Source organism: Alligator sinensis, unplaced genomic scaffold (genome assembly GCF_000455745.1).
Source record: "Alligator sinensis unplaced genomic scaffold, ASM45574v1 scaffold91_2, whole genome shotgun sequence".
In the NCBI taxonomy this organism is placed as follows: domain Eukaryota; kingdom Metazoa; phylum Chordata; order Crocodylia; family Alligatoridae; genus Alligator; species Alligator sinensis.
Window position 1 is genome coordinate 486 of NW_005842529.1, and position 27,641 is coordinate 28,126.

General features: G+C 44.5%; 1 protein-coding gene across 2 annotated transcripts in view; it reads right to left on the reverse strand.

The window, feature by feature from the left end:
* Positions 1-304: 304 nt before the first annotated feature.
* The window catches only part of LOC102387206 (poly [ADP-ribose] polymerase 12), a 42,854-nt gene continuing 15,517 nt past the window's right edge, over positions 305-27,641 (reverse strand). Inside the window, exons 5-13 of one of the 2 annotated variants that reach the window (XM_025213447.1) lie at positions 22,363-22,464; positions 21,269-21,392; positions 18,857-19,025; positions 18,370-18,490; positions 15,387-15,483; positions 14,709-14,784; positions 8,359-8,474; positions 4,541-4,692; positions 305-3,822 (exon numbers count right to left, since the gene is read on the reverse strand). In XM_025213447.1, coding sequence (XP_025069232.1) covers positions 3,539-3,822; positions 4,541-4,692; positions 8,359-8,474; positions 14,709-14,784; positions 15,387-15,483; positions 18,370-18,490; positions 18,857-19,025; positions 21,269-21,392; positions 22,363-22,464 — 1,241 coding nt within the window. In that variant the 3' untranslated portion in view covers positions 305-3,538. Of the gene's footprint in view, positions 3,823-4,540; positions 4,693-8,343; positions 8,475-14,708; positions 14,785-15,386; positions 15,484-18,369; positions 18,491-18,856; positions 19,026-21,268; positions 21,393-22,362; positions 22,465-27,641 lie in introns of both variants that reach the window. The other variant, XM_006031785.3, reaches the window with a different exon arrangement.

Here is a 27,641-nt window from a genome sequence, read left to right on the forward strand (position 1 = left end):
CAGAATTTTGTACTCGATCAATTATAGATGAATAATATAGCTACATTAATCTATTTATATTGTAAATAGCAATCATTGACTTGGAAGGACTTCTTTGAGGTGACTTTGTCGGACTTTTTGAAGGGCTCTTGGTTGGACTTTTTGAAGGGTTCTTGGCTGGAGTCTTCTCAGGAGTCTTGGCTGCAGGTTTTTCTGGAGTCTCGTCTGCTTTCTTAAAGAAAGTGTTCAAGGAAGTTTGGACAGATGCGCTCCAGGGAGATGAGCAACGCAGTGAACTTGTTCACTGGTGTGGCGTTACATCGGATCAAGCATTGTAAGTAGAAACTGACATCATCAAGTTGAAACAGGGTGTCAATTTATAAACATTGTAAGTGCAAAACGTTGTAAGTCAAGGACTGCCTGTACTCTGCAGTGGCTTAAACAGGTAAGGCTGTGAGTCATGTGCCTGCTCCACTTTTATTGTGGAGCAAAGTCAGTTTACTCCATAGTAAATGTGCATAGTAAAATAAAGTAAATTTCACTTTATTGCAAAGTGAAATAAACCATGTCCAAACAAAAGCATTCTTAAGACGTTTACTGCACAGCTGACTAATTAGCTGTACAGTAAATGCCTCGCGTGCACCCCTATTAGGGAGCATGAAGCTAAAACTCCACAACAGGGCAGGACTTGTAAATACAAGTACTATCCTGCTGCAGGGTTTTCATGTGTAACAGCGCATATGTAGCTGCTGAGCTGGCTGGCTGGAGCACAAGGGTGCCTGTTGGCTAGCCCCACACTGAAGCACCCTCAGGTTCCAGCCAGCCCCTCTGCAGCACAATGAGCCTAGTAGGAGCAGCCCTGCCTGCCAGGGGTGCTGCAACTCAGCTCAATGTGCTGCAGTCCAGGCGCATGTGTAAACCGGGTGCCTTGGAGCTTCCCAGGAGCAATAAACTATGGAACAATAAGCTCTACAGTTTAGTGCTGCCCCCTAATGGCACATGTAGATGTGCCCATTGAGAGTACACAGATGGCAAGTGACTATGGAGCAGCTATTGTGCTGTAAATTCACAGCATAGGCTTACTATGCAATGGCTTCTTTACCAGTGTGGTTAAGTCTTTAAGCCCCTGAATTGAACATTTTTTGAAGTAGTATTTTTGGTCAAAATGAGTATCAGGCATAACTTGTACTTTATAAATCTGTGCCATTTACAAAATGCACTATGTTGATTACAAAAATAATGTCTTCTACATGTTTATTGGGAGTCTTCTTGGTGCTATTTCATTTGTGCAAGCTGAATGAAAGTTACATTCTGAACCAGCATTGGCAGAACATTTGCACCCACCCATCCCCTCCCCATTTAGAACAGTAGAACCACAAACCTTTTGCTCTTTTTACTACTTTAACTAGCCGATAGCAGGGAGGATCTCAGATTCCACATAATTGACAAAATGATATAACCAACCACACTTTTTGATATCTAGTTTATTACAGGCACTTTGTAATTGCAAAGCTCAGTTACAGACCACTTCTGTACAAAAACTGTCATTTGACTTGATCTTTCATAATGAGCAGTTGGCCGATGCTAGACATTGATTCAGAATGCAAAAGAACAAGAGCCACGACACAATGCCAATAATACCCTGGTCATTTGCCCACTATGTTAATGGCATATTAAGCTACATGTCTAACAACAGAAGAATATTGAGTATATACTTAATTTTTACTGTAGCAAGTTTAAGGATAATTTTGGAAATTCAATGATGGACTACAAAAGAAAAAGAATGTAAAAAAGCCATCCACTGCCACTACCAAATCCAATATTTCTGATTTTAAGATTATATTGAAAAAACACTTAAATGTATAATTGCTTCGAACAGTTCTTGCAGTATGATTTGCTAGTCTTACACCCCCCTCCCCCCGTGGGAACTTGCTAAACTAAACAGTTTACGTTTGTATCTTCAGACTTGAAATTTGTCTAATACTCCTTCCTAGGATGTAATTTAACAAATTATACTTCAGAAAAAATAAAACTATTTTTCCCTCCAAAATCTGGCAGAGTATGATTATCTTCAATTAGTCACATTCCAAAACGTTAGTAGATATGTTTCCCTCCCACTAGCTGGAGGATTTTTCTCAGTCTCACCAAAAATATTCACTGACGTCTCAACTGAAAAGATCAGCACTTAGAAAAGTGACAGAAGTTGATGGAAATTTATGATCTTCGTTTCCATTGAAGCCCTGAAATGCAAGCATCTTAGTCTGCAGATCAGTTAACTAAACAGGCTCAGTTGCCATTAAAACAGTTGCTCATTCCTGCAAATGCTGACATTAAACGTGGTTTACCTGAAGAAAGATCAGAACCATTTATCACTCTACCACTGTCAGCAGTAGGCAATTTTCTTAGTGTAGAATGGGCCGCACAAAACACAACAAAGTTTAGGCAACAGAGCATATGCTAATGCACAAGTGATTGAGAACATCATCAGAAACATTCTCTCTGTGCAAGTCACGCGACATCTCCAGCTCAACGAGAATTTACGTTTGTCCTGTAGGATAGAAAACAGTATAACACAACTTTTTACTTCTGTCCTACAGCATTCCCATGTCCACACATGGAAAACAACATATACTACAAGCAAGGTTTTCAAATGAATTCAACGCTACCTTTCATTTTATGCTTGTAGTCGTTAGCAACTGAGAAAAAAATTCCAGCGTTTTTCTTTTCCCAGATTGCCTACTATAATGGTCTTACCCTGACCTAAAGATAAAGCTGCACAAGCCTACAGCAGAAGGGTAAACAGAATTTTATCTGATTGTCTTCTATATCAACCATTAGACTGACATTGCTGGTGCATGTTTAAGAAATTCCTACATTTTAAAACCTAGTCTTTACACCAATTTAAAGGGAAAGTCTTAATTTTTCTAAGTTATTGTTTTAACAAATATCACTAAGAGAGAAAATTCTAGACCATGTTCATTACATAGTAGGTACTTCAAACTGCTTAGAAATAACAGTAGAGATAATCAGAAATTGTAGATCTACAATAAAGAGCCCCTTCTATAAAGGTTTCCTACTTGAAGAACTATAATCGGTACAAATCTAAAAAAACTATACACTTAGAAATTTGCTTATGAGCTACACTAAAGTCAGTTGTTTTCTTCGCATTTGTAGTTATTTCTAAAGCCAAGTCCTTTATATATTGACTTACTAAAGTTTGTTTAAAATTATTTCTAACCAAAGAAGAATCATAAAAATCAACAACCGTGTCCCCATAACTTTGTCAGTTCATGTTACCTGTAATCACATTTTCTGATTAGATGAATGTTAATGGCCTGATGAAAAAGATTAGTCTTCTAACAAGCAGGATGTTCATCTTGCAAACCTCCTTCAAGTACCAAATTATTTGCAAAAATGGTTGGAGAGTGTTAATGTTAAAAATGAGACCCTTATCAGTATAACAAATAAACCCAAATAAAACCCCCTTAACAATATCAACAATTAGCTGAGATATGCAAACTGTTCCTTTCCTTATCTAAGACATAGTACATTCCTATATCTAAGATACAGTACATTTTTTGTCTTCGTGATATTCTATTATATACTCTGGGTAAATCTGATGCTTCTCAAATATGACAAAAATAGAGGGATCAGACTCTTTGTCCACACAACTATCATATAAGTTGATCGTATTAGTAGATTTTGATGGGGGACGAACATAGGTTGCATTTCCTCTGATGAAATCTCCAACCAGAACCCGTGCCACAAACATCATGTTCATTTTGGTAGTAGGAGACTGACTGTAAGCGTGGGAATAACTAGCATCTCTTGCAAAGTAACTTCCTAGAAATAACAAAGACAGCATAAGGATACTGGAAATGGGCTAGACTTCATACAGAGGCACAAGAGAATGAACATTGCATGATAATACATGATGGACCCAGCTCAAATTTCAGCAAAACTAAGTTCATGTCTATTCTCATTTAAGTACATGATAGTGGAAATGTCACAATGGCAGCTAAAGGTTTTGCTAGATGTTTCCTTTTAATTTCAGAAGGCAGGCAAGAACAGACTGGATAAGAAAGGAATGTGATAAAAAGTGAGGATAAAAAAAAGAGATGAGGATTATGGGAAGAGTGAAAAATAAGTATAATACAAGGAATCACCAGTAAGAAGGAAATAGCATAAGGGAAAAAGTAACTCTTGTCTTCCTACAAAAGGAGTTACCATTTACTTAACTCTGCTAGAACAGAGGTCAAGAAGATGGTAGATCAGGGGTCGGCAACCTATGGCAGGCGTGCCGAATGTGGCACGCGGCATGGTTTTGATGGGCAGGAAGAGCCATGCCAGATCGAACAGCCTTGCGCTGCTGCTGACCCAAGCAGAAGAGACTTGCCATCGCCAGCCCCCAGCCTCAGAACAACCTGACCGTGCCAACCAGAGAGAACACAAGAACATCCCACACTTCCTTTTTCCTGCACTATAAATACTTCCAAAAGCTGATTACCACTGTGACAATTACCATGGCAACGATATCTAATCAGAGTCACTTTCTACTTGCCTTTTCCATAGCTGGTTCCATGGACTCCGCAGATTCTCCAGTCAAAATTCTGAGTGCATATGGATTCCAGAAAGGAACTGCTGGTTCCATGGAACAGGAGCCTCTCGTATACATCCTTTCCTCTGTTGTTCTTCTTCATCTGCTCCTTTTGCCTGATGTGAAAAATATGTTGGTTAAAGAGACAGAATTCTCTTTGCACACACACATTTGCATATGTAAGACGAATGAGGTTTTCAGCTATCATTGTTTTCATTTCATTGGCATTCAGATTAGGGCTGCTAGTCTGAAAATAAAGGGCATATGAGGTAAAAGATAGAGAAGGAAAGAAGAAAATTAGTTTGGAGGCACTACCTGCATTTCCATTATCAGACCTCACATGGATTTTCAGAAACCATTTTACTGAGCAAGAGAGCAATACTGAACCCCTCAGAAATGGCTCAGAATTAAAGGGAAAATAGAAGCAGATAATCTACCAAAAAAAAAAAAAAAAAAAAAAGGAATATGAAAAAAGTGCAAAAACAAGAAGCCAAGCCTGGTTTTTGAGGTTTTAAACAGTGATACCAACACTGGTTCCTTGGTTAAAATGTCCTTTACTTAAATATGCCTTCATTTCGGTGGACTTTGTAGCTTCTGAAGGTTTAGAACAGGGCTCTCCAACTTCAGAGTTGCCTGAGCCACATGACTGTCCACATGGGCAGCCTCCACTGTGCCACGCTGTGGGCACCCCGCACCACTGCACTGTGCTAGTTCCCCCCACACAACACGGGCATTCCCTCTTATCTTCCCCGACAACTGCATTATGCTGGCACTCCAGGTCCCCCCAGACACAGACTTGCTCTGGGGTCACCCTGCACCTATCTATTCCCAAGGGGCGGGGGCAGGCAGCAAAAGCTGGAGGAGGGAGGGAAAGCCCAAGGACTCTGATGGCTGCAGCAGGAGAGTGTTGGGAGAAGCAACACTCAGACCAGGAGCCCAAGAGCTACAGTTTAAGCCCTTGGGGGGCGACCAGTTGAACAGCTTTGGTTTAGATTATCAGCTCTATCACCAACAGACTGTAACAGGGGACCTCTTCCCCCATTACTTGGAGCAAGTACAGCCTGCAAGGAGCCCAGTTAAAAAGATTGCAGCAGAACACTTGGCTATTATCAGCAAGCCAGGTCAGGTGACTGGAAGGGGAGGAGAAAGAGCCACATAAGCCTGAGTCTGGGGCTAAGGGTTCATACTGGTTCAGGACCTCACAGCAGAAGGAGCTTTGCAGATGCAGCATAGGGAGATGTAAGTTATATGTTTTGTTTCTGTTGTTGTTTGGGCTATACTGCAGGATCAGGTGTGTTTGTAGGGATGGAGACCACACAGCAGGGTGCTTGGGGCACACTGTGTTTTAAGCTGTGTATAGGGTCAGGGGAAGTGAGCTGGCTACAGCTAAGAGCACCCAGGCCTGGGCCCAAGCAGAGTGCACTGCAATGGAGCCAAGGACTCAGCAGATGGGTGGAGAAAAAAGAATAATGACCAGAGATACATTCTGTCATCTTAAGCTGGGGGTTTGGAAGCTGGCATGTGCAGCCTAGGCTGTGGCCCAGAGCACTGGGACAAAAACTACTGGAGAAGAGCTTGGAAGAGTAAGTCCCCCCCCAAAGGGCAGCCTGTATGAGATGGGTAGGATCAAGGGCCTGGAGGGCAGCTGGTCTGGAGCTGGGAGGAGGAGGAGAAGGCAGCTTAGAAGGGCTGGTGCTCCAAAGGCAGGTGCAGGTGGGGCTGAGGCAGAAGGGCCAATGCTCAAACCAAGTAACTAGAATTAGAAGGGGCCACAGGGTGAAGTGCCTTGGAAACACTCTCCACTGTGAGGGGCTAAGGACTCTACAGAGCCCTGCCAGGGTCTGGTATCCAGTTGGAAGCTAGGTACTAAAGCCTTAGTACAAGGGGCCAAAACCTGGAAGATCCAGCACATCTAGACAGGAGTGAGAGCCCTGGTCCGATTGAGGTGAGGATGAGTCAACTTGTAGCCTAATGATGAGCAGGGTGGGGCAAGGCACCAAAAGCCAAAATCTGGGTATCTGACGGCAGCCTAATGGTGCATGTGGGAAGAGGAATAGCCATATGCCTCTCAGGACAGGATGAGCCCAGCCAGAGCAGCAGGGGGCTCAGCTGCACTTAGGCAGGGGGAAAATACAGCTGAGCCCCTGCCACTCTGGCCGGGCTCATCCTCTCCCGAGCAGCACATGGCTCCGCTGCCACTTCTGCCGGCTGGTGCAGCCCCAGCCCGCCTCCTCCTGTCCCCAGCACCATGTGGTGATCCCACCGCTTCCCGGCCCGAGTGACTCGCCACTCCCCGCCCACAGGCGAGAGGCAGCCTGGCTTGGCCGCTCGGCCCCAAGTTACTGGCGGAGGTGGAGCGGCACGGGCAGGTGCCTCCTCCTGCCAGGCTGTCGGCATTGGCCGTGCCATGCAGGGCAGCCCTGGGCTCGGGCAGAGCCTGCGCTTGCTGTGCCCCGAGGTGCTGCCCAGCTCCAGCTCCCTCCAGCCTGGCTCAGTGATGTGGACCCGCGGAGGCGTCATGGCGGCTGGGCTTGCCCTCATTCTCTGCCTCTGCCGCCTCCTGCCCAACTGGGGCACCACAGGTAGGGCCGGGCCAGGCTGGGGTCGGGGTGGGAAGACGGCGGCTCCCCCAGGGCTGGGCCAGTGACTGTGGGCTCCCGGCACCTCTGTGTGGGGAGGGGGGAGGGGGATCCCTGCCTTTCACAGGGGAGGGAGCAACTCCATGCCTTTAACTCCCCAAATCACACTACTTTCCCATGTTCTCAAGCCACGCCTGGGTCTAATATGTAAATAAATACTTACAATAGATTAACAACACAAAAATACTCAGGATTTCCTCTCCTGAGAGCAAAAGGAAATGAAAATATTCAGGCTCATCAGTGACATATGGAGATCCTGTTTGCATGTACTCCAGTTAAGCAAATTTCACTAATTTTGGCATACCCCAGTCAAAGTCCCTAGCCTCGGCTGTAGCCAACACCTCTGAGGAAGACTTAAAAACACCCTGGCAAATACAGCAGAAAGGGGAAGGGTGGTGGTGGGGGCAACCAGCAATGCCCAGAAGCCTGAGAATTACCCATAGTAGAACATAGGCATAGATATGCCTAGATCAGGGGTAGGCAAAATATGGATTTTTAAGCCACATTTCCACACCCATTTCATTGTCACTTCCTGCAACTTCATTGGTGTCAAAGGTCACGTGACATCACTTCCTGATGTGATACCACTTCCTGTGAGCTCTCTGAATATGGGTCCCTGGCCCACTGGGTGATAAAAAGTTCGTGATCCAGCCCCACACTCAAAAAGTTTGGACACCCCTGCTCTACTATTATAGATAACTTACAATATTAAATCTAACAAATACAATGAATGTACCATCATCCCAATTCTGTCCCATTCACACATCCTTTTACTTTTTCTGGAAATGCTTTTAAGGCTCCCTACATAGGCAGCTGGTCTGCCATACAGAAAATATCCCATTTTCTAAGACAAGGCCCTACAGTAATTCACTAAGAGTACCACTTCAACTGATAGCTCATTACTTGCCAGAAGAGATGGATGGGCTCTTCTAAAAATGCCCATAAAAATAGACACTAGAACTTAGCTGTATTTGTACAGCTAAAACAATTTTTTGCATTCTATTTTGTGCAACTTCCATCAAAATTAATGTCAAACACCACTACACAGCCACAGGAAAGCAGGCCTTGGAAGTTAAGTCCCCATCTCTATTGTAGAAACCAGTATGAAGAAATAAATTGGATACAAACCACTGAAAGACTTGCCAAAGGGATGGGTTCTGAATCCTCTTCATACAATGGATAACATAACCTTTCATTGTCTGTTGAAACAGCTTCGCAATTGTAGCGTATTCAGAAGACTCTTTAGTGATCACCACAGCCTATAAAATATTAAACCACAGCCAAAGGTTATGCAAGAGACTCAACTGGCTCAAGGCACAACAGGTTAATATACTTTTAAGAAGAGCCAATGAGGACAAAGAATATTTTGAGTGAACTTAGTTCTGTTCTTGATCTGCAAACAGGTAGGACAGGCAGCGATTCATCCTGTTCTGCCACTGTACCTCAACTCTTTTTAGGGAAGGTGAGTGAATTATGTATTCAAAGCGCCCAAGTATGTGAGGATAAGACAGATATTCCTTCTAAAATCTCGAAGGACAGGGTAACCAGGAACATTAACTACAGATATGACTGCTTTAGTTTAAGAAAGCAGTTTCAAATGCAAAACAAGCTTTTATATGTTTTATTCTTCTTGGGTATCCAGGATATCTAGGGTATCAAAACAGGATTCAGAATAAACCAAACTACATTGCAAGAGTTAAATATCCAAACAAATGCACATTATACTGTATAACTGCTTAAATAAGTGTCCATGGACATTGTGCATCTTCCTGGTTAGCAAAAATGAGTGCCAAATTTACAATAAAGAATATATTTATTGGCATGCGAGGACCAAGTTATATATTTTTAATTTTCTTAAAGAATATTTAAATGCAACAAATCTAAATTAAAATATATAAAAATCTAAATTATATAAATCAAGGTTTCTTGCTAGCTTACACTAATGAGTTTAGATCACTTTATTTTTAACACCACATTCATGTATTAAATTCTATACATAGCAAATTTTAAGAATTTGTTATAGTTTTCCATGTATAAATCTAATGATTGGGGGTGTGGGTTGTCCTAAGTGCATGTCTGTCCCACTGCTATAGTGGGGAAAGCAGCAGCAGGGGGGTGGGTGGCCCTCACTCCCTGTTCCTCGGAGCCTGCCACAGTCAGATGCATCTCCAGAACTCCTTTCCCCTTGGGCATGGAGCACATGCAACTCTAGCCCATGCTAAGCCACACTGCAGCGTCCCAGGGCTGGAGCTGTGCCACTACTGACTGGCTGGGAAGATGATTAAGCATGTATATGCTCCATGCCTGGAAGGAAATGAGCTAAAGCTGTGCCTGACTGTAGGCAGGGACTGGGCTCAGGATCAGAGTCTGAGCCACAGCAGCTGCCTGCTTGCCTCCACTCCATCTTCTACTCAAATTCAAGATGAGGGGCTTCTCAAGTGGGGAGGGGCAGGAACTCATCTTGAATTCAAGTACATACAGTATATCAAAGGACCTTGGCCTTTTATCTGTTCAGGTGGCTACCTGTACACTACACCTGAGACTACAATCATTTGGTAACAACAGATCATTTGGTAACAACTTACATTAATTGCTCCTTAAGGTACATGTGAATCAAAGACTTGGAAGTGAATGACTCAACATCCCATGTGTCATAGGTGCATCTTAAAAAGGGAAGGTGTGGATATTCGGGGAGGTAATACAAAACCCACAGCTTTGCTTGTAATGATCAGAAATGAAAACTCAGCTATATCAATGATCTTGTGGGCCAATGAAAATGATTTCGCTATGATAACCTCATATGCTTGAAAAGAAAATTTATGTTGTAGAAATTGTTGTAGAACTGCATCCAATTTACTTTGATTCACCAAGTCTTTTATATAATTGTTAAAATATGCTCAGACACACCCTACAGATCAAAAAATAGCATTTAGAATAAACCAAGCTGTGTTTCCAGGGTTAAGTCTTTAGATTTATTAAAAAGCAGTATTTAAAAAGATACAGTAAGTGTCTTTAATACAAAAATATTTTAGAGAGCCACTTTACAATATAAGCCACTAGCAACACAGTACACAGACTAGATTAAAATGTACAATAGGTTGAGTTCAGCTCGCTCCATGGTACAACGTATCCACGTTCTGGTACGAGGATGGCAAATTCCATAGTAGCAGGAAGTAAATCGATGTCTTGTGGCACCAATTCATTTATCCGTGAGAATAAAAATACATTTGGGCTTCTCTTACTCCACCCATTCAACAAAGATATTCCCACCCTTTCTGTAGCCTCAGCCTCATCCAATGAGTCTTATTTTCACCTTCATCCTACTAACATTCTTGGGTGAAGTAGAATTCAGACTTTTTGTTGGCCTGGTGAGCACAGAGGTGCGACTTTTTTTTTTGTGAGAGATGATGAGCATTCTCTTGCTAACTGGTTCAGAGGACTTGCTGTTGTTGGTCTTGGAAGAGGAGATTTACTAATCTTTATTAGTCACATGGAATAGGACGACAAAATGGAGATGCTTGTCAATCTATCCAAGCCAGGCACAGCATGGACATACATGCTTTGGAAGCTCAAAAGAGAAGGATTCCCTCAGAACTAGAAATTTAGGAACATTGGAATCCCATTTCCATGTTTTTAAAGAACCCTGGCTCATCTTTAAAAGTAAAAGCTGCAGTTCTTCTATATAGTGAGCTTGAATGAAGGTAGTAACATGTCTGCCACCCAGAGTTTGTACCAAGAATCTCCTTGCTATGTTAGTTCAATTCCAAGCCTCCTACTGATTTCTGAAACCAGTTTCCTAGAACCAAATTCTATGGAATCTTCTTGCTGGCACAAACATAGACAGGAAAGGTAAAGATGCTGCTGCCAGAAAGTAGGAGGACATGAAGAAAATGTTGGTCCCACAGAAAATGTTTGAGGTGAATCCTATCTTGCCTATACATAACAAAACAATACTTTGGTTGCCAAGCAGCAGAAACACTAGTTCCAGCAAGCATTTATTTCACTGAAGTAATTCAACCTCTTATAAATGACAGTTCTGATTGTTTCAGACTAGCTAAATATCACTATACATGAGCTACAAGCCTGTGTTTGTTTGTTTGTTTGTTTTGGTTTTTTTACTGGTATCATAATATTTTGCTCTTCATTACTTTTTTTCTCTATAGATCTTAGAAAGCGCTTAAAGAGAACTAAGCATTAGTACCTTCATAATACAGGTAGGAATATATGAGAGAGAGAGAGAGAGAGGTAGGTAGGTTAAGCACGGTGTCAAAAGAAATAGCAGATAGCCGTTAACATTGTAGTCATTTCACCTTCTTTTAGCAGAGACATTTGTTCTGCATTACAAAAATCAACACTGCAATAACCACACAAAAGGAGGTAAAGCCTCTGACATGGAACATGCACAAATTCCATGTTAAGAATATCGAACACCAGCCAAAGGTGGTGTTGACAAGATCACAGTTCATCTGTTGCTCTTTGTTTCTTTTCAGCTTCTAATTCCATTTGGTCTCCACTGAATTAATTAACAAAAATGGAAAAAATTCACAATATCTGATTTCCTAACAGATAGACTATCAGTGTCTAACAACATATATATATTTAAGCCTTTCCCTTGTATAGAAGCTTTCATGTTGCAAAAAGGCTTTAGAGAATAAATACTTCACTGGCTTATGACAAGTAAGTAAAAATAGAGGGGCTTCTTCAGTTTTTTATGCTTCTCTTGAAGTGATTGTTTCACATGTAGCAAGATTTGCTGAAAGTTTCAATATCTGAACTGCAAGAAATTCATCAGTTTTGAGGCATCAGGTGTTATGAAGGATACCACACAGTAATGCAGATTCCCAGCCAGTCACAAAATAATGAAAGCAAGATTCACTACTGTGATGAGTGTCTTTGGGAATGTTCAGGCTCCGATCAGTGATACTTCTATCTGGACTGGATTTTAAGAGTGAATAATATTTCATGTTTTAGTATCTTCAGCCTTAGTAAACTCATGAAGCATACGAGCTTCTGAAAAGGGACAAAGGTAATAAAGGCAAACTCCCTCTTACCTCCCCCACTCTTCTTTCCATATGAAATGTACTTGGTTTAAAAGCAAAAAAAAAAAAATGTACTCTTCCTGAGTGGTCAACCCTGGCAACTGAGGTGAGGTTCTGAGAACAAAATGGGGTGCAACATACGTCCTGTATTGCTACCATCCCTTGTCCATAACCTGGTTCTGCAGGTCAGATACTGCCTCCAAATAAACCTATTGCATTTGTGAAAGTGTACCCAACTGGAATTTTGGCTATAATTTGAAAAGGAAAGAGGTAAGCACCCAAATTCCCACTGAATTTTAAAATGAACTGGGCGCTTAACTCTCTAACAATCCTTTGAAAATACCAGCCTTAGTTAACTATTCCAGTTTACCACTTAGCCATGATGGTCAGGCATAAATGCAGCAAGGCCCAAATCTTCAGATATTTAGGTACTTCACACTTATTTACCATGTCATTATCATCACTGAAATCAAAGAGATTTGGGTACCTTGGTACATTTGAGGATTGGGACCTAAATACTTATCTTTGTTATGAAGTCCCCTGATAGGACATGGATATGCAAAAGATTTCTTGAGTCTGTGGTGTCGCTTTTACATATTTAACTTTCCAACACAGAACAACTTAGAATTTTAAGTATTTAACAAATGGCTTTAGTGCAGGGTAAAAGGGGAAGGGGCTTCACTGCACATCAGGTGCACTCAGTGATTAAATGGAAGGTTAACACAGGACAGCTTGGCCTAGCGAAAGAGAGGTATGTCACTGTAATTTAGTTTCCACGCAAAAGGAATGTTCCCAGACAGTAACCACTGAGCAGATGAGATGCAGTAAAACCTGTCCCCTTCTATCCTGTGTATGTCTGAACTCAAAGGAATTTCTCTCCCAAGCTAGTATCAGATTCTGAGATACATATTTGTGTTGTGCTCCTTTTGCCAATAGTAATTAATGGTAAAAGGAACTATTCAACATGAGTGAGAGTATCAGAATCCTGTCTGTAGAACCTAAAAGACAGCTAAAAAACAACTAGACTAGCTCTTTTCTAGTTGTTCCTCACTGTAGCCCCAGCATTAGAATAGCTGGAGAACTTTGCTGCCCAACTGACCACAGTCAACAGCAAATCCCAAAATTCTTGTCACCATAGAGATAAAGCTACTGTAAAACCAACCTGAGAATCAGGCTCTAATGTCCACTGCTGCTTCTATACCCATCAGGAAGTATATGCCCATGCGATTTGGCCAATGCCAGGCAGAACTGACAACATATCCCAAGGTGCTGGACTCTGTCCTGTTCCTTTAACCGCAAAATCTCTATCAACCTAACAGTGCAGAGGTTCTCAAGGCGCCCTTTTTAGACTTGGGGCACCACTCGGAACATGCTCTTAGCTTGTCACCTTTTTACTGCAGTTTTCTCATTTTTTGCAATTCTTCTCTTGCAAAGAGCACTGAAAGACCACAGCAGGTCAGATTGTTTTTGACGCATTGTATCTGAGTTTCTATGTGAAATCTCCGGGTTTCTCTTGTGAATCATCTGTAGGTGTTTGCACACCAAACGATAATAATATTTCAAGGCACCCCATGGCACCCTTAAAAGGAGCTCACAGTGCCCCAGGATGCCATGGTAACCTTGGTTGAGAACCACTCCAATAGAGAGATTCTTTGCAATCCATCTATAGGAAAAATAATCAGACACCACTGAAACTGCTAGTAAAAATGTCTAGCTATCCAATGGCTCTGCATTTATTTGCTAGTTTTATTTCCTTGGGTATATATTTAATGTTAATCTTGGGTTTTTTTTAAAGGTATGAAGAGAGATATTTGACAAACTATGGGGAAGACAGTAAAGGTGCAAGTTTAGATGAAAATGGATTTAAATGCGTTTTTATAATCAACATCTCTTACTTTCTCCTATCATAAGAGACTGGTCTATGCGTGCATCTAAAAATGTGGTCCATTTAATGGTACTAAATGTCTTGGGATAGGTAATGGGATATGGAGATTTCTCACTTCTAAGTCACGGATCCAAACCTAATCCAGTAAAGACCATGGTGGCATTATCTCTTAGTTCTTTTCTTTGATCTATATGACAAGAGCTGGTAATCTTAGCTCAGTTCCTAATAAACAGAAGTGCATTTCACGAAACCTACCAACTCGGCACCCATAGTTCTAAGTCCATGGTCCAGATTTTTACAAACCTATTTAAGTACTTTAAAAATTCAAATGAAATCAATGGAAGTGAGGCCCATAGCAGTATCTTCAGAAGCCTATGGGCATTGCTTAAATTACTAAGTGACTGAATATTGTTAACAGTATGTCACTTAGGAACTACACGCCCAGGTTGGGAATGCTTCATCAGATGTGGTAATTAAGCCATGTCCTTTAGATTACTGTGTACTTCCATCACAAAAATAAGGATGCAAACAGCCTAATCTCATTTAAGGCAAAAGAAGAAAGCAAATACCTTGTACCCAGTGTCAGGCAGTGCAGATTTGTCCCAGTCTTTGGGATAGTTTGGATTTAAAGGAGTCTCCGCTTGGCTGTTTGCAAAATAAAAAGAAACCCAGAGATGAGTCTTTGTTATGTCTACTATTGCCTGGAATCTTCTCCCAAACTGATTTTTCCCCCAGAATAAGCCTTTTTACTCCCCTTTGTAAGAATCTCCTTGCAAAGGTTTCATTTTGTTCCCACAGACTGTGAAATAACTATCATTCAGGGAATCCTAGTTTCCAGTAGGAATCATTCCCCAATGACTTTTGGGTGTCACTTCTCAGTTCTTTACGAAGTTTTTCATGAAAGACGAGATCTCCATCACCAGCAACCTTGTCAGCTTTGACAGGCTGTACTACAGGAACTGGCAAATTCCCATTCAAATGAGAGTGACTGCATCATTGCACAGAGAGAATAGCATTGTTGCAGCCATCTAAAAACAAGCATTGTTTGCTATATCATTCTACCAAAGCATGCAGCTCTTCAAAACTTACAAGTGCAGAGTCCTCTACAGTACAGTCTACTACAATGGCAATCAGCAAAGCAAAACTCCCAAGACAGTCATAGACCTTCTCTAGTGACAGATGCTAGTCTACAGAGGAGTGTTTTGTTTCACAGTGAAATAAACAAGATCTAACATGTTGTCAAGTACCCTTTCTTCATCTTCTCCACATCTTCGGAAGACACAAATTTTGGCCGCCTGCGGACCTCTCTTTGAGTTTGATAAAGGACATTTCTCTGGACCATTTCTTGAAAGAGATGAAATGAAATTATTATTACTGCTACAACTATTATTTATTTAAGTCATATGCAAACACATTTCATACAGCAAGAGTTAGAAAACAAAAAAACCCACCATTTAAAAAAAAAATCAATTAAAGGGTACTTCTAAACTGCCTGCTTTGGAACAGCAGCATATACTGTTATCTCAAATTTCTGTCTATTCCCTGTAACCTCTTCAATTTCCCTGTCCCTCTAAAACATGGGTGCTCAGCCTCTAGCCTGGCTAGCCTGGGCCAATGCCCATCCACTCCATGGGGCTCCCCATAGATCTAGAAACTTGGTAGCAGGAAAGTGGTGCCAAGTACTCCCTCACCACCAAGTTTCTGGACTCATGGGGAGCCTCAAGTGCTGCACACTGGATTAGGCGCCTGATCCCAGAATGCAGGGCTGGGTGGAGGCAACGGTGGGTACCAGGGACCAATCCCAGCACCTTCCCCTCTTACCTTATCACACTGTGTCCCTGGCCAGGGCCCAATCCTGGTGCTCTGGGACCAGTGCCAGACCCCTGAAGACCAATCCTGTCATACAGGGGCAAGAGAGGGTGGTGCCAGGTGTCAGGGCCCACTCCCAGAACCTGGGGCAGAGAAGGGATAGTGCAGGGCCTCAGAGCCCAATCCTGACATATGGGGCTCCATCCAGCTCATGGAACAGCCCCACACCACCCATCTGGCCTGTGGAAGCCAAAAGGTTGAGCAGCAGTGTTCTAAAACTCACTTGCTTCCTCCATGTCACTTTTTATATTTTTGAAAGTTCACTCTAACAGCACAAATATGGTTTTTCCCCCCACAGTTTCCCAGTGTCTTTAAAGAAAGGCTCTTTCTCTTTTTTCCATTTTTGTTTTAGCTTCATTTAAGCCTGAAGTGGAGTTAGTGACTAGTATATAAGGAGGAAGATTAGTTTGGCATGGAAGACGGACAACTTCCTGCATGCCATCTACCCACACCCCACTTCTGCAAAACAGATATAATAATAATGATGACAGAGAATTGTAAGAATGCCTATGCTACTATGTTACTGTTTATAAAGCACTTAGATTTCCAGACTACAGCTGTTACAGAAGCGTGGCAGCTTTCAACTGGGATAAGTATTCTTATGACAAACTTGTTGGAAGCTTAGAATTAAGACTGCAGGATCTGACAGAAGCGGGGGGGGAAGGTGAAATAATGATCCCATTGAGTAAGAACCAAAGAATTGATAGTCAAATATAAGGCAGATGTGTCAAACTCACTTGCACCCCCACCAGATTTGAATCATGAGTTCCTTGTGGGCCAGATCCAGACCCCCCCAGCAGGGTTAATGGCAAGGGTGGGAACCACTGTCTGCTCAGGGAGCCAGGGGGGGTTAACACAACTGTTTCTTGGCCTGCTGCTCTCAAAATGTGTTCCTAATGGGACTCTACACCCTGAAATTCAACACCATGCCCACTTGTCTTACTCCTACATCCAGGCCCCTCCCAAAACCCCACAGACTGGATCATATGGCTCAGCAGGCTGTATGTTTGACACCCCTGCTCTAAGGGAAGTGTCTTCTTCAAAAACATTCTTTTTCCCTAGTTTGTGCACCTTATCAATTCTTCTCTGCTGAATTCTGTCTTTGTTCCATTGTGCAATCACTCTCCCTGAATACTTATTTACATTTTCTCTACTTTACAGATTGTGGATTTCTGTCTTCTCACAATCTTGCACCCTCCCTAGACTATGTTCCTCTTTCTGTATACCCATCAATCCAACCCTATGCACTGTAATATTTCTTCTCTGTAGTACTTCTCCCAGTAAAATACTCTGATTTGGTACACGAAAGTTACTCAAAATACTGTGTTTTCTCACATACAACACACAACCTTTTCCCAAAAAACAGCTCCTGGAAATTGAGGTACACATGATATGCAAGTAATAGGGCAAGAGCAGGTTTTGCCAGTTTACTTGGTGAAACAGAATGTAGACTCTGCAGCAAACCATTGTTCTACTTCCTATGAGCAGGTTCAGATTTCTAGCTCATTTACTACAGGAAAAGATTTTTTTATTCATTTTGTTTTTCAAAAATAAGGTGTGTTTATATTCTGGGGTGTTTTATATACAAGAAAATACAGTAAGCTAAGGTGTGCTCGGCAGTGCTATGTTGGCTAGCACTATGGAAGAAAGAGACTTGGGGGTCATCATTGACCACAAGATGAACATGAGCCTGCAATGCAATGCGGCGGCTAGTAAAGCGACCAAAACGCTGGCTTGCATCCATAGATGCTTCTCAAGCAAATCCCGGGACGTCATTCTCCCCCTGTACTCGGCCTTAGTGAGGCCGCAGCTGGAGTACTGCGTCCAGTTTTGGGCTCCACAATTCAAAAAGGATGTGGAGAAGCTTGAGAGAGTCCAGAGAAGAGCCACGCGCATGATCAGAGGTCAGGGAAGCAGACCCTATGATGACAGGCTGAGAGCCCTGGGGCTCTTTAGCCTGGAAAAGTGCAGGCTCAGGGGTGATCTGATGGCCACCTACAAGTTTATCAGGGGTGACCACCAGCATCTGGGGGAACGTTTGTTCACCAGAGCGCCCCAAGGGATGACGAGGTCGAATGGTCACAAACTACTTCAAGATCGTTTCAGGCTGGACATAAGGAAGAATTTCTTTACTGTCCGAGGCCCCAAGGTCTGGAACAGCCTGCCACCAGAGGTGGTTCAAGTGCCTTCATTGAACACCTTCAAGATGAAACTGGATGCTTATCTTGCTGGGATCCTATGACCCCAGCTGACTTCCTGCCCTTTGGGCAGGGGGCTGGACTCGATGATCTTCCGAGGTCCCTTCCAGCCCTAATGTCTATGAAATCTATGAAGGTGCTATGTGTTATATGGGTACAATACCTTTAAAACAGATTTGATACCGTTGAGAGCCAGTCTGAAAGTCTACAGTTTCATTTGGATCTGCTAGAAATAAATTCTCCAGATCATCAGAAGTTAGTGAGGAACCTCCGGGGTTTCCATCCTGTAGAATGGAAAAGATTTTAAAAAAAACCACTGGTTAAATCTATTTAGAGAGGACAAACTCTATATAACTACTTTTCTTCACTCCCTGATAAAGATGAGCAATGAATTCTGACCTCTGCTGGTAAAGTCATAGAATTTATATCATTTCTGTTTATGGTAGGGAAAAAAAAGACAAGATACTGGTCCTTTCTAAAACAGAAGGTTCTTAATTGCTAAATAACACATTTTAAGATGCCTAGTTACTCAATAAGTCCAAACCTAGCAAATGCTGTTAGGATGCACAAGTTAGTATGCATCAGAGGAGACTGGATTGCATACATCCTCACATAAGTGAATGACAGGGATCTTCAGGATGGCTTCTCACCTGTCTTCCATACTCAATCCACTGGCCTTGATCATTTTTCCAATACCAAATCCACTTTGTCGTCAGTATGAATTTTGGAGGTTTTGTAACAGATGATGGTGTAGAAAGGCGACGAAGTTCAGCAAAGGCATACATCATTTTTTGAAAATTGATGTTCTGAAGTGGTAAGCTATAAAAGATAAATTCAGAGAATTCATACAAGAATGAATGCTGCATATTTATTCTCTTTAGCCCAAATCCCTTCATACTATGTGGCCATCTGTGTTTAATGCTGCTTATAAAAGGAAGATGTCTTTTGCAATATGTACCTGTCGCAGACCACTGAGGTGCCCTGCTCCTAAAGAGGGGAAACTGCTAGGGAAAGAGCCCTAGCAGGGAATAAGGAGCCCAGCTGTGGGTTGCCAGGGCAACCAGAGGAGGTCAGCTGACCAGAAGGGGCAGGGCCTGGCTCCCTTATAAACCTAAGGAGCTGAGGCCAGAGGTAGTTCCCTGTCAGCAGCTAGAGAGGAAGGAGCTTCCTGAGCAAAGATGTGAGGAGAAGCCTGACTGCAGGTACAGACCAAGCCGGGTAAAGGATGGCAGCCCTGGGATGTTTGAGCAACGTGGTTTTAGCTGGGTGGCTTTAAGTTATGTTATAGCCTAAGGGCTTGTGTTTTGTTTTGCTGTTTATCGCTGGTGGCTTGGGTGAGGCTATTAGGGGTTGGAGGAGGCCTCATAGGGGACCCACAGCAGTGTGAGAACCCCAGTGCCAGCAAGGGTGCAGCACTTGGGGTGCACTGACCCTGGCCCCAGAAAAGGGGCAGTTGAGAAGCCCCAGAGAAGGGGGCGTTGGGGAGAAGCCCCAATGCGGGCGTGGTGAGCCCCGGAGAAGGGGGCAGCATTGCGGTGAGCCCCGAGAGCGGACGGCTTTACAGAGAAGGCCCTGCGAGAGGGCAGCAATACTGAGGAGGGGCAGCGTTGTGGAGAAGGCCCCAGAGAGAGGCTGTGGAGAGAGACGGGGCCACGGAGCGCCCGAGTGCCAGAGAGATTGTAGACCTGGACAGAACAATGTCTATTCCATCTGCAAGGCTTGGGGCATGGTATTGCGGTGGTAGGAGCCACGCATAGCCCCTAAGGCTGGGGTGCCCCTGAAGCACCCATTGTAGAGCAGGACCCACGAGGGGTCTGGAAAACCACGGGGTCGTAGTGTCCGTCGAGAAGTTACCAAGACGGCGTAAAAGGCAGCCTCCCTAACATATGTGAACATCAAAGATGTGGCGGGCAAGAATTTGAGGGTGCCCTTGGGCCAACTTGGCACAGAAAGGGGGCTTTGAGGAGATCACAGCCCTCCTGCAGGACCCCGCCGTGACAGTACTAGAACTACAATAGCTTCCCAATTGTTGGGATGTCTTGATTCAGGAACCTCAGATCCTTCTGACTGAACTGGTTTCTCAGTGTTGTCCTCACATTTGCAGTTACAAAAACTGTGGCCACACTTTTGGATTCTGCAGGCTGTACTTGGCCTTCAGGCTGCACTTTGAATTCACTGGCTTTTAACTCTAGAGAAGCTTTAAAATATAACTGGGGCTGGATTGGTTCCTGTTCTATTATGAAAAGTACTTCAGAAGTCAGCCTTCTTTGGAGGACACTGCCAAAAATACTTGGCAAATCCCTTTGCTTTCTAGATAGACAAAGTGAGAATATCTAAGTAACCACTGATGGTCAGACCTTGTCTTCAGACCCAGTGCACCATGGGTAGAAGGATAGGTCCTTCTAAGATGGAGCATCCCAACAAGCAATTAACAGGAAGATAAGGAAGGTAAGTGATCAAATTGGACACTCCCATTCTTTACAATAAGTGCTTCATAAAAGTGTCATGTGCATTTTGGGTTTTTTACTTTTTTAAAGTTGGAAAGTTAGAGATGTACCAGATACCACATACATGTCATTAATCTATAAAATTATAACCAGGACTGGCCCTAGCTATTTCACTTGCCTGGGGCAAAATATATATTGTTGTCCCATCCATCTCTCATATTCACATAGCTTAATGGTCAATACCATTAAAAGCCACTAACTCTTAACTCAGCTATGGAAATCCCCCCTACCCTCTCCTTCAATTCCACTACCTTCAGCAATTGCTCTGTGTAACCAAATGATGGGCCAGTCCTGATCTTCAACACACTGTACAGGTTATTCCAAACAGGCAAGCATTGTCATGGTGCCATCTGCTGTCTAGCTGTTCTCCATTTTCCTTTTCACATTTTATTTTCCCCCTGTCTTCTCCCAAATCCTGTTCACTGAAAAAACTCGCTGACATTCTTAAGAGGTCAGTAAAGATCTTTCAGCAGAAGTCTTCTCCATGGGTTTTAACATAGTACTACAGGTTACTCTTACATGGCTTAGCAAAAAAGGATCCAAACACCATGATACCTGCTATTATTTGGGTCACAATAGGCCTTTTCAATTTCCTCCATTTTGGCAAGGTCATTCCAATTTACTCCATTAAATACCTGCCATCGATAAGGCAGATGGTAATGAAGCATCCTGCATTTTTCTACAAAGAAAAGGGAAACATGGCAAAAGAATCATGCAACCTTAAAGCAAACCAATGGCAAGACAATGAAATTAACCAAAAGGCAAGCAGCAGCCAAATCCTTTTTATCCTCTGTCCTTTCCCTGTTTTTGATTTTTATGCCCATTTTATACTGGGGTAAATCAAGAGTTAATCCATTAATGTGAACTTTGCACTTGAGACTACCAGAGTACAAACATTTCCTCTCTGATTAGGGAAGCAGCATAAGCATGATTAATTATTGATTTTTAAGTCCTAGAATCCACACACATTTTGTTACCTAGGTATTGACTCTGGCGGAGCTGAAACCAGCAAAGTTGAGAATAAATTTGTTGACCAATCCCTTATGACACATCAGCACTTATCAAAAGGGCAGATATACAGCATGAAGCAACCAGGGAACCCTGGTGATATAGTTTTATTTTTATTTCTCCCTCAGTTTCTAAAGGAGTTTCGGGGTCAGTGGCATAACAGAAAATAAATATGGCTACCATCTGACACGCACATTCGTCTGTAAGGACCTGTTATAGGTACTGATATACATGATGGCTTCATAGTTGAGACAAAGAACCTGATGACTTCATGTTCTTGGGGGGTTTTTTTCTTCCCTCTTACTTTTTTAAAAAAAAAAAAAAAAAAAAAAAACTTTAAAGTATGATGTCTAATGCAGAAAGTATTCTAACCATGAAAATTCCTGTGTAATACCTCCTGCATTGAGCAAGTTCTGAACTGGAAGCCTTATCTCAGTCTTTGGCTATCCTCTCAATATCTTCACCACTCTGACCATCTTTTTGTATTACTGACTTGAGACCAATTGGGCACAGTTATCAGCTAATGTACTAAGACTCACCCCTACTAACTTAAAATGGAAGCTTTCACATCCCTTTAGTACCAGTCGGACACCAAGGGTAAGTTCTGAGTGATAGCAGAGGACCTTATTCAGAAGACTAACCTTTATGTTTGCAGAACTTCCAGATGTGGAACAGGCAAATCTCATTACATTTATTCACATCACTGCTCCTAGCAGTTTTACGAGCAGAGAAGGCTTTTGCAGCTGTGAGAGAGAACAGAATCCAGATTTTTATCAAACTTTATTACTCCTGTGTATTGGGCTGAGCCCTGTTACTGAAAGTAGGACTAGGCAGTAGAGTTAGAACAGTGGTGCTCAATCTTTCTGCCCCACAAGCAACATGAGTGGCATGGGGCTCATCTAAGGGTCAGATTCCCCTCCCTGTGGACCAGTCTGGCTGCCAGGAACCTGCCCCCCACCACCATTGGGATTGGGCCAGGAAGGCCTGGTGCCATGTCACCCCCCCCCCCCCCCCCCCCCCCCCCCCCCTCCCCGGCCCCCTCCCCCCTCCACACATGCAACACCCTTACCCAGGGGCCTGGCACTGCCCACTCCTGCTGCACAGTAGGATTGCGTCCTGGGGGCCTGGTGCTATCACCTCTTGCCCCCCTTCCACACCAGGATTGGGCCCTGTGCTGCCTCCACATGTGAGCATTGGGCCCTGGGGCCAGCACCACCTCCACCTGGCCCTGTGGGCCACATGACATGAGGGCCGTGGGCCAGATCTGACCTACGTGCCGGCAGTTAAGCACCCAAGTTAGAAAGCTACAGAGCCTCAGATAAGAAGTTCAGGAGGGGGAGCTAGGGGCTACGTAAGCCTTGCAGAGGCAGAAGCTCAGTCTGACCTGGGCAGAGCTAGAGGCAGGCGATCTCTACTGGGAGCTGAAGGAAGCAGAGTTGGGAACTGGAACCCAACTCGGACTGTGCAAGAAGTAGCTCCTTGCATAAAGCTGAAAAGCAGGACCAGAGATGAAGGGAACTATGCGTAGACCCAGGAGGGCCCAAGCTGACAGAAGCCAGTGGGACCAAGCAGGAGCCTGGGGAGGGCTTTTAGAAAGGCTCTCCCAGCTGCAAAATAATTGTAGTGGAGTTTTGCTCACTGCACTTTGAGCCCTGATGTATGGGATTGGCTGAAGGGAGGCCACTGAGGGTACTTGGGGACGGTAGTGCAATTGACGAAGGAGGCGTGTAGAGATCAGCTTGAGGGGCACAGGTCCGGTGAGCTGAACTGAACTTGAGAGAAATGATCCCAGGGAGAAAGAACTGAGGGGCAAAGGAGTCACTCTGGTGGACTGGGGCAGCCTCCCAAATTCAAAATTAACATCAAAGGTATGGCAAGTGAGCACAGGGAGGCACCCTGATTAACCAAAGGAGAAGAGACAGGTATTATAGTGGCCACCAGGAGGCATTGTATCTACCTTTAGTGGGGAGTCCCAGTTACACCATGCCAAACAAACAGCCATGGAAAACACCTTGCAAGTGAAAGAATTATAAAGACTTGATTCTCTCCATGTTATCTAGGAGACCATAAGGAGCTGCCTGGGCGTGGTGCAAGTCATGGCTACACAGCCCTCATTTCACAGAATCATAGAAGTAGGGTCGGAAGGGACCTTAGATCTTCAAGTCCGACCCCCTTCCTGGGCAGGAGGAAAACTGGGCTCAATTGACCCCAGTCAGGTAGGCATCAAGCTCCTTCTTAAAGACCCCCAGGGCAGGAGCCAGCACCACTTCCCTTAGAAGTTGGTACCAGATCCTAGCTGCCCTAACTGTGAAGTAGTTCCTACAGATGTCTAATCTAAACCTACTCTCCAACAACTTGTGGTCATTATTCCTTGTTTTCCGGGGGGGCACTAGGGGAAACAAGGTCTCCCCCAAACCCTTCTGGTCCCCCCCTAGTGAGTTTCTAGCCAGCCACAAGGTCCCCCCCTCAGCCTTCTCTTGTGAAGGCTGAACAGGTTCAGGTCCCGTAGCCTCTCATTGTAGGGTTTGCCCTGCTGTCCCTGGATCATGCGGGTGGCCCTCCTCTGGACCCTCTCCATGTTGTCCACATCCCTCTTGAAGTGGGGTGCCCAGAACTGGACACAGTACTCCAGCTGTGGCCTGACTAGTGTCACGTAGAGGGGGAGGATCACCTCCTTGGACCTACTTGAGATGCACCTGTGGATGCACGATAAGGTCCGGTTAGCCCTGCTGACCATGACCTCGCATTTCGGCCCATGTTCATCTTGGACTTGATGACTCCAAGATCCCTTTCTGCCTCTGTGCTCCCAAGAAGGGAGTTTCCCATCTTATAAGTGTGCTGCTGGTTACTACTGCCCAAGTGCAGCACCCTGCACTTGTCAGTACTGAAATGCATCCTGTTTTTGTTAGCCCACCCCTGCAACCTATCCAGGTCTTGCTGCAGTCTTTCCCTCCCTACTAACGTGCCCACCTCACCCCAAATTTTGGTATGATCAGCAAATCTGAACAGGTTGCTTTTCACCCTGTCGTCCAAATCGCTGATAAAGAAATTGAACAGTGCAGGCCCAAGGACCGAGCCCTGGGGGACTCCGCTGCCCAATTCCCCCCAGGTCAAATATGACCCGTCCACCACCACCCTCTGAGTGTGACCCTTCAGCCAATTAGCAATCCATCTGACTGTAGGCATTGATGCCACAGTCGCCTAGTTTTTTAATGAAGATGGGGTGGGAGACGGTGTCAAAGGCCTTGCTGAAGTCCAGAAAGACTACATCCGCGGTGACACCTGCATCCAATGCTTTTGTGACCTGATCGTAAAAGGCAATCAGGTTGGTCTGACATGACCTGCCCCTAATGAATCCATGCTGGTTGCCCTTGAGCACTATCCCCGATGCCAGCCCATCACAGATATGCTCCTTGATGATCTTCTCAAAGAGTTTCGCCAGGATTGAGGTAAGACTGATGGGCCTATAGTTGCTCGGGTCCTCCCTCCTCCCTTTCTTAAAGATGGGAACCACATTGGCTATCTTCCAATCATCTGGCACTGGCCCGAGCACCACGAGTGCTCATAAAGCCATGCCAAGGGCCCTGCAATAACCCCTGCTAGCTCCCTCAACACCCTGGGGTGGAGAGCATCTGGACCTGCTGATTTGAACACGTCCAGCCCCTCCAGAAGCACTCTAACCCAGTCCTCCTCAACCTTAGGTCTTGAGACATTCCCCTCGAGTCCATCTTGAATCATTTTAAATTGCTGGCATTAAGGGCAGGGGGACAGGAGGAGGGAAAAATGCACAACTGTAAAATACTATATAGCACAGGGAGTGGTAACTTATGGCCCTCAGGCTGGATCCAGACCTCAAAGATGTTAGATCTGGCTCAGGAAGGTCTGACCTGGTTCAAGGCAACATGGGGATCTGGGATGCAGGGAGCTGTGCCAAGCCACCTGTCCTCTCTGCAGTACAGGCACCTTCAGCTCTCAGGGCTGAGAGGGAAGAGGGACAGAGACTTTCAGCTCACAGCAGGGAGGTGGGTTGCAAGCTCTGGCCTGGGGCAGCAAAATATTGCTGACCTCTGATGTTGGGCATTGTAACTGCCATCCTAATGAGCTGCCAAGCCACCCTTTGAGGGGCTAATGGAAAATGGATGAAGGAAATCTCCAATCTCAAGAGTGGGATGAGGCACTGGGGTTCTGCAACAGCCTCTGGTTCCTGGAGATCTAGAATATGAGACTCCTGGAAGCAAATCAAACCCTCATCTGTGCTCCAGTCCATTTCTCAGCTCCTGTAGCAATGTTAGCCCTCCATTATGCCACTGTAACTGAAGTCGGAACACTAATGACAAGCAGCTTTTTGGACCACACTCTTACCCAATGGACTTCAATTAAATCAAGCTATTTTTTTTGCCAGCTGACAATCTGGCTTGTAATGGCCAATGCAAATAAAAAAGGCAGGGTAGATGTGCATCTTATAGACTGAGGTGGGCAGTTGTTTCAGCTGGAGGACCACTTCACAAGTTTTGGTGAGGCATTGGGCACTGCAAAGATAGCCCCACCCCTTGATGGGTGCCCCACCCCAGTCACCATCTTGTGACCGGAAATCCTTCCCTCCTAACCTCTGATCTTTCTCCCCTCACCTAGGAAGTACTCCTTCTGGAGGTGGAGGGGTGTTCCTTGTACATTGTGGGTGTAGGGTGTGGTTGGGGGGGTGTGGGTGTGCGTGTATGGTGCAGGTGGGGTGTGTGTATGTGTGGGTGTGGGATGTGTATAAAAGGTGTGTGTGGTTGTGGTTGACAAAGGTGTGGGGTATGTGGGACTCTTACATGTATGGTGGGGGGGGTGTGGAGTGTAAGTGTGGATGTGTGTAGTGGATATGGGATGTGTGTGGGACAGTATTGGGTGTGGGCGTGGGTGTGTGTGTGGGTATGGTAGGGGTTGAGGTGTGTGGGTCCGTGTGGAGGAATAAGTTCCTTTTTGTTGATGAGCCTACAAGCTTCACTTCATAAATCTACTGGATACAAAAAATCATGACTTAATATAGACATTGGATTTATGACACATTACAACCTGCCTCATCTGATTCACCAGGTACCTGCCTGAACTTACCATTTACACATTTTCCCCCTACTTCCTGTCCTCCCCTCCTTTTCTACCCTTTGTCTTCCTAACTTCCACCTATTTACTTTTGCCCAGACTGCCTCTTTTCTACCTTGAAGAACTCTTCTAAACTACAGCAGTCTCCCATGCTTACCTTTTTGCATTCCTTCACCCACTATTTCCTCTTCTTTTTCCCCTCTCCCTTCTCACTTTCACTAACTGACGCCCCCCCCAGTCACACTTCTAGCTTCTTTCATTCCTTGGAGATCTCAGAACACCAGAGACTTCCTGTGATGGAGCAGCTTTAGTACTCCAACACTTTAAGGGCTGGAGCATGCAGCCGGCTGGTACCTGATTAGGTTGGCTATTTTAATGCCCAGCTCTCAAGGCTGAGCCAGCATGGGAGGAACATCATCCTGCTAAGCTACCACTCCAGGAACATCTCGGAGATAAGGGTCGGGGCTATGGGGAAGGAGGAGGCCCCTGGTCCTGGGCATGACCAAAAACTGCACCCTGCTGGGGTAGGGACACCTTGTGGGACTGCCTGTGGTGGGGCAGTGTCACTTAAATGCTGGGACCATGAACCTCTCCAGTGAAAGGCAGGTAGGGGCACATAAACCCCAGCCCCCACCTTCAGGTGGGTATAGTGAGTGAGCAAGGTGGGGCTGGGTATGCTTGCAGAAGCTCCTGAGTCCTAGAGGGGTGGAGGAACCTGGTGAAGTGGGCCAGGCAAGCTGGGAAGCAGCACCTGAGACTGCAGGGGTGGAGGACCCTGAGCCCTAGAGAAAGGGCAGATTTGTTAGGGCCAGGTATGCTTATTGGGAAAGACCTG